This window comes from Gasterosteus aculeatus, chromosome 1 (genome assembly GCF_964276395.1).
Source record: "Gasterosteus aculeatus chromosome 1, fGasAcu3.hap1.1, whole genome shotgun sequence".
Classification (NCBI taxonomy): Eukaryota; Metazoa; Chordata; class Actinopteri; order Perciformes; family Gasterosteidae; genus Gasterosteus; species Gasterosteus aculeatus.
Window position 1 is genome coordinate 8,015,685 of NC_135688.1, and position 5,666 is coordinate 8,021,350.

At 44.1% G+C, this 5,666-nt stretch overlaps 1 protein-coding gene across 1 annotated transcript; it reads right to left on the reverse strand.

Moving 5' to 3' along the window:
* Window positions 1–316: 316 nt before the first annotated feature.
* On the reverse strand, window positions 317–3,624 carry LOC120820575 (uncharacterized). The gene is made up of 2 exons (XM_040178514.2): window positions 3,201–3,624; window positions 317–2,620 (listed from the first exon to the last, which is right to left on the reverse strand). The coding sequence occupies exons 1-2, from the start codon at window positions 3,231–3,233 to the stop codon at window positions 1,373–1,375; spliced, it is 1,281 nt and encodes a 426-aa protein (XP_040034448.2). The 5' UTR covers window positions 3,234–3,624; the 3' UTR covers window positions 317–1,372.
* Window positions 3,625–5,666: the final 2,042 nt, after the last annotated feature.

A 5,666-nucleotide genomic window follows, 5' to 3' on the forward strand; every position in this document is an offset into this window, starting at 1 on the left:
GTTGAACATATGAGGGTGCATTGGTGTCTGGAGAGGGGCCTAGTTACAAGTGTGTGTGTAAAGCAAATTCAAATGACCACAAGGGGACTATTGCAGTTATATCATAACAAAATATAAGTAACAATAATAACATGGTAATATTATTGTACACAGATAAATCTATCGACATCCCACATCTGATGCTTACCGTAATTTGAACCCTCAAGATTTCCTGAGATATCTAGAAAGTTCTGTGGGTGAGTAAGTTACTTAACATAAGTGAAGATGGAAGTTATAATACAATATATGTGAGCAAGCACCGAATAACAAATTAGAATTGCTTCAAATCATGTCTTTATTCTGAAATTATTTTTGTCCCTTTCAGGAAATTAAAAATATAAGAATCTCTTTTTTCTGTTTTTTCTCACATTGGTATTTCACAGACGTTGAAATATATCTCCATAAATAAAGTACAAAATACATTTTTTTTTCTACAACACAAATAAATATCATAATAAATATATTAGTTTAAGTTAACAAGGCAACCAATGACCAAAAGGAATACTGCGGTGTTAAAGGCCCTGAACCAGGTTGTCAAAGAAACAGGGGTCAATAAAAAGAGGGGGTGCAATTTACAAGCTAGCGAAGATAACAGAATATTTTACAAAGTGTGTCAGATTCATATCTAAACTCACTGACCATCATTTTCTTTTCTGTTAACACACTTTGATCTTTAAGTATTTTGCATGCTCGCACCCCGAGTATCAGGAAAACGATATGGCTACACATATACACTCACACACGCACATGTACAGACACACACACACGCACACACACACACAGAGCAGAGTGAAGAATGAAGCTTTGGTTGAATGCTACTGGGAGTTTTTCCCATTTGGATTAGCTGTAAAGTGCATATCACAGATAAAATGGCATCAATGACACATGTCAAGTCTCACTGATTAAGGCTACTGAATCAAACTTACTGTTTTTTGGCACCGAGAGTAAATGGCCTATGAGGCAGGGAGAATCTTAAAGACACAAGAGTGAATGATTATTGCTAAAGATTAGCCAGAATAACTACAGATTAACAGTAAGGGCAAACCAGGCTATTAACTGGTACTGGCAACACCTGCAAAAGAGTTAATTTTCTTATGGAAGACCACATACAAAGGCCTGATAGTATAAAAATAGAGTCTGATAACATGTGGATTCTTAAATCATCTCAGTATGTAGTTTATCCCAAAATGAGCTCCGTTATTATGAAGATAAATCAAGAACATTAAGTGTTGTTGTGTCAACTCGACTCGTCCTGAACACTTCTGGTTCTGAAGAGACGTTCAGAACAACAGAAACGTGTCAGTTCTCCTCCGTTCCCTCTCTTTGGACCCGTCTAGTCGGACAGGGACAGGCGTTCGAACACAGTGAGCCGCTTGGTGGCTGCGTCGAACGTCGGGGACTCGGTTCCACTGGAGCCTCCGCTGCTGCTGCTGCTGCTGCTGCTGTAGCTGTCCTCCAGGGAGTCCTCCGAGGAGAAACGCTGCAGCGCGCCGGGCTTCATGAAGCCTCTTTGAGCTCCGGGACCAGGAAACGGCGCGCCGGCGTCCTGGTGGTGCCCTTCGTCCACGCTGGCGGCTCTGCTGTTGTTGCTGTTATAGTTATTTCCATGGCCGCACACGCAGTGGGAGCTTTTGGGCTCCAGGATGAGAGGGATGTTGTGGATGTCTCCGGTGCTGGCGCGGGTCTGATGGCTGCCAAACTGGAACGCCGCCGCCTCCCGTTGCAGGGAGTCGGCAAACACTGGGGAGCGAGGGTCAGCGGGAGGGGGAGAAACGGACGGGGCGCGGCTGAAGCCCAGGTTGGGGTCGATGACGGACGAAAGGAACGATGCAGGAGGTGAGCAGCGCGACGAGCCCAGGAACCCGGCGAAGCTGACACTCTGGCGCAGCTGGTGCCGCGGATTCTGGCCCCCGGTGGTGTTGGGAATTTGCTGCTGCTGATTGGCGAACTTGGCAGTGGACAACGGACTGCCGCTGAGTTTGTCCTCGTGGATGAAGTGGCAGCGTGACCCGTAGGGGCAGTAGCCAAAGTTGTAGAAGGTTCTGCAGGGCTCCGTCTTGTACTTGGGGTGGCGGAACAGTCCACGCAGCTCCGCCTCGCCGTGGGCAAACTGGCACTTGCTGCCGTACTTGCAGCTGCCCGTCTCCTGGAAGCCGCGGCACAGCTCCGTCTTGTAACGATTGGGGGCCACCACTTGCGGAACCAGGGCCGCCAGGTTCGATGAGGGAGGGAAGCCGGGCGGGGGAGCCACGGTGGAGGCGGAAGGAAAAGCCTCCAGGTTCAGCGGTCCGAAGGAGGAGAGCAGGCTGCTGCTGGACTCGGTCAGGCTCATGGAGCGGTCGGGTCTGTAGGGGAGCTGTTTAGATTTTGAGACGGGGCCCTGGCTCCAGATGTTGGATGACCAGAAAGGGCTGCCGCTGTCGGTGTTGTTGACATGGTCGGTGCTCAAGCTGTGGCTCGAGGAGGAAGGAGGGGTGGGGGAGGAGAAGAAGGAGTCTGTCCTGTTCAGCCGACTCTGCCCCGGGCCTTTGAGTTGAGACTGTTTAGGGAAGGCATCTTCCAGAGCCAGGTTAATGAAGTTCTGTTACGAAAGGTTTATATGGTTAATAAACAGACCTTGATGCTGCTCATTTCAAAGCTAAATACATTTAATCACCGTTTTTACAACAGATTTAAATTCAGCATAAAGGCAAGCTGTCATTTTATTGGTTCACATGAGAGATTCTATTCTAAAGAATGCAATGAGACAAAATGGCCAAACAATCCCAACAATGAAAAAGGCAATAATAAAAAAAAGTAAAAAAACATACAGCACTTGAGTCTTTATGACCCAAAATTCAAATTAAATGTATATAATTGCAGTTCTTTTTTTTTTTTTTTTTTTACAGTTTTTCTATCTTATGAATATGCTGATAGTGAAGCCTGCACTGAATATCAGCCTGATCGTATTAACTCTTTAAACTGAAAAAATCCCCTGTGACTAAACTCAGTTCAAACAGGAGTTCACTTTCAAATCAGCGACCCACAGAAAAAATAAAATGAGCGGGATTAAACAAATAAACAACCACTTTGGCAGAGGTTCTACGGAGTGGTCCCATTCCAACTTTACGAGCCCTTTCCCCCCCCCCAAACCAATGAAAACCTCCTTAACTTCAACTCACCTTTGTGAAGATATCGTCAAGCATTTCGGACATGCTGTATCCCCTTGGCCAAAAGCAGAAGGTTTTAGTTCTGGTCCACGGCTGACTGTCAGAACCTTTTGTCCAGACTCAAGTCAAGTTAGATCTGTGCTCTGCTGCGCTGGGCCTTTTATCTGCCTCTTAGCTCCTCCCCCTGAGCTCAGCGTGAGTTCCAGCCCGCTATGTTCCCGGATGATCCTGCCTCCACCTCAAGTTTCACAGTGAGCTCAGAGAAGGGCGGGTAGAACAACAACATCAACAACGAAAAAACAGACAGAAACGGTGTATTTTTAGTCAGCTGTGCGAAATACTTTAGTTTCATAGGCATCTGGAAGCCACGGCGCTTATTTACATAGAGCTCATGCACGCTCCAGCTGAGCCAATAGCACACACTTGCTCTGTGTTTACTCTTGATCTGTACGTCGTCATTCTGCACCCGAGTCATGTGACGTTCGGATTCGATGACATTTCTCAGAAAGTGAAGGAAGATATAAGTCGTTCCTTTTCATCCCACAGTACATTTAGGTAATTACGGTATATACATTCGTGTGACTAATGGTGTTTTTTTTAGGAAGTGTAATAAATCACCATGTTTCAATCACATACCGTGAAGTTTCTCAGCATTTTAACCCACAGAGAAAGAGTCATTGTTTACCAGAATCCACACTCCTACATCTCCCCTTATTTCCTTTGGTTTCTGTATTTCAATCAGCCTGCAACATTCCACCAAAACAGTTATCAGAAACACCACCAATTGTAACATTGATTATTGGAAAGCGGAAACCTTTGTGCTGGAAATAAGATAAAAGTGAGTAAAAATTAATACTCGAGCACGGAATCAACATGAACACTGGACTCTTATCTGCTCTTATTTTTTATTCAAGACACACGACGAACGTTGTCTTTTTCGTTTCCTTCTAATAGGAATTTAGAGGCGCTCGGCAGCTGCTTTTCCCGCAAGAATGTACTACTGTAACATAATGAGTGTTATGTGACCTTGTGGTATGTTCTTCGGCTCTATTGTACTCACACTTAGGTTGTTCCCTTGACTCACACGTTACAAAAGCTGTATTATCACAGTCTTACCTGACTTTCAAGTCCGATATGTCACGCGCTCTTTTCTTGTAGCATACATTTACACGTTGATGCCGCTTACAACAATAAATTTGTCAACTGCATAGCTGTGCATGTTGATGAGTCATTTTTTAAAACTGAATCTTCATGAATTCAGACCGATACGTGAGTATTTTGACTTTGACTTACGATATATGAGGAAACCGGGGGTGATTAGGGAGATCAAAATAATTATAGGCTGCAGATCTGACTAACCTCAAAGAAATGACAAAGCACTAAATAACCTGATATTATTTTGGCATATTCATTTGACTTAATTTTCTATTTTCTAATTTTGAAACTTTTTGCTGATACCCGTAAATTGTGACATTATTCTCTTCACTGCTGCTTCTGCATATTTCACCCACTCGCATGAGTCACGTTCAGTCCTGGCAATGACTGTGCTTACGCTGTAATACATGTTGTGTAAGTGTAGAAACTTTAACTGCTTAATGCTCACGCATGACGGTAAATGGAAGAGTCTCCCCCCGGAGAGGACCTCGAACGGTATATTCCATGATGACTGTTGACTAAAATGTTATTTGTCATGTAAAAACGGTCTCATTCTTTGTCATATTAATGTGATCCAGACATTATAACCGAGGTTTGACATATACGTCAAAAGAATCATTCATTCGGCCTAAAATGCATGAAAAAAGAGACATTAAAAGTGTGAAGCAAAGTAAGGTTTTCTTAACATATATTCTTTAAAATGAAAAAAAGTCAGATGTATGCCACTGATCACCACTCACAGTCCTCTCACGCAGACATGTGTACACATTGACATTGGCTAGGGCCTAGCTGGCTTTCAGCTATTAATAAATGCAGCGAAATAGACCTCATTAACCTAACTTGTACATCAGACAGCATTTGGGAAACACAAAGTAAAGTGAGCTAGTGGCCGAATCGACATGTGCTTGTGTGTTGTGTATGTATCTGTGTGTGTGTGTGTGTGTGGTGTGGATACTCTTCTTGTTTCTGTTCTGCCTCGGTTGCATAGAAAGTCACTCCGACAGGGAGGGGCCTCACTCACTCACTCACTCACTCACACACACACACATCCTCACGCAAACACAAACTTAAAGGAGCATTCCTGCTGGTTGTTGCTTCCAAGTTGTGTTATTCTTTTCCCATTTGGTGACAGAGTGAGCGAGTGTTGAATGCCAGGTTTTCCGCTGGGATTTGTCTTAAGTGACATGCCAGCGTACATGCAGCTTTCCAACATGTTTGGACCTGATCCCACAACACTGCGTCAGACATGCTATAAAAGAGAGTGGCTGTGGGGAAATCTGTAATATTAGACAGGAGTATGTAATAGGTTGCAAAGCAGTGACT

What these genes read in the sequence shown, in the direction of transcription:
- LOC120820575 (XM_040178514.2), bottom strand. Translation starts at nt 3,233, where the DNA reads ATGTCCGAAATGCTTGACGATATCTTCACAAAG. An exon ending in TTGACGATATCTTCACAAAG is followed by an intron (nt 2,621 to 3,200) that starts GTGAGTTGAAGT and finishes CTTTCGTAACAG; the next exon opens with AACTTCATTAACCTGGCTCT.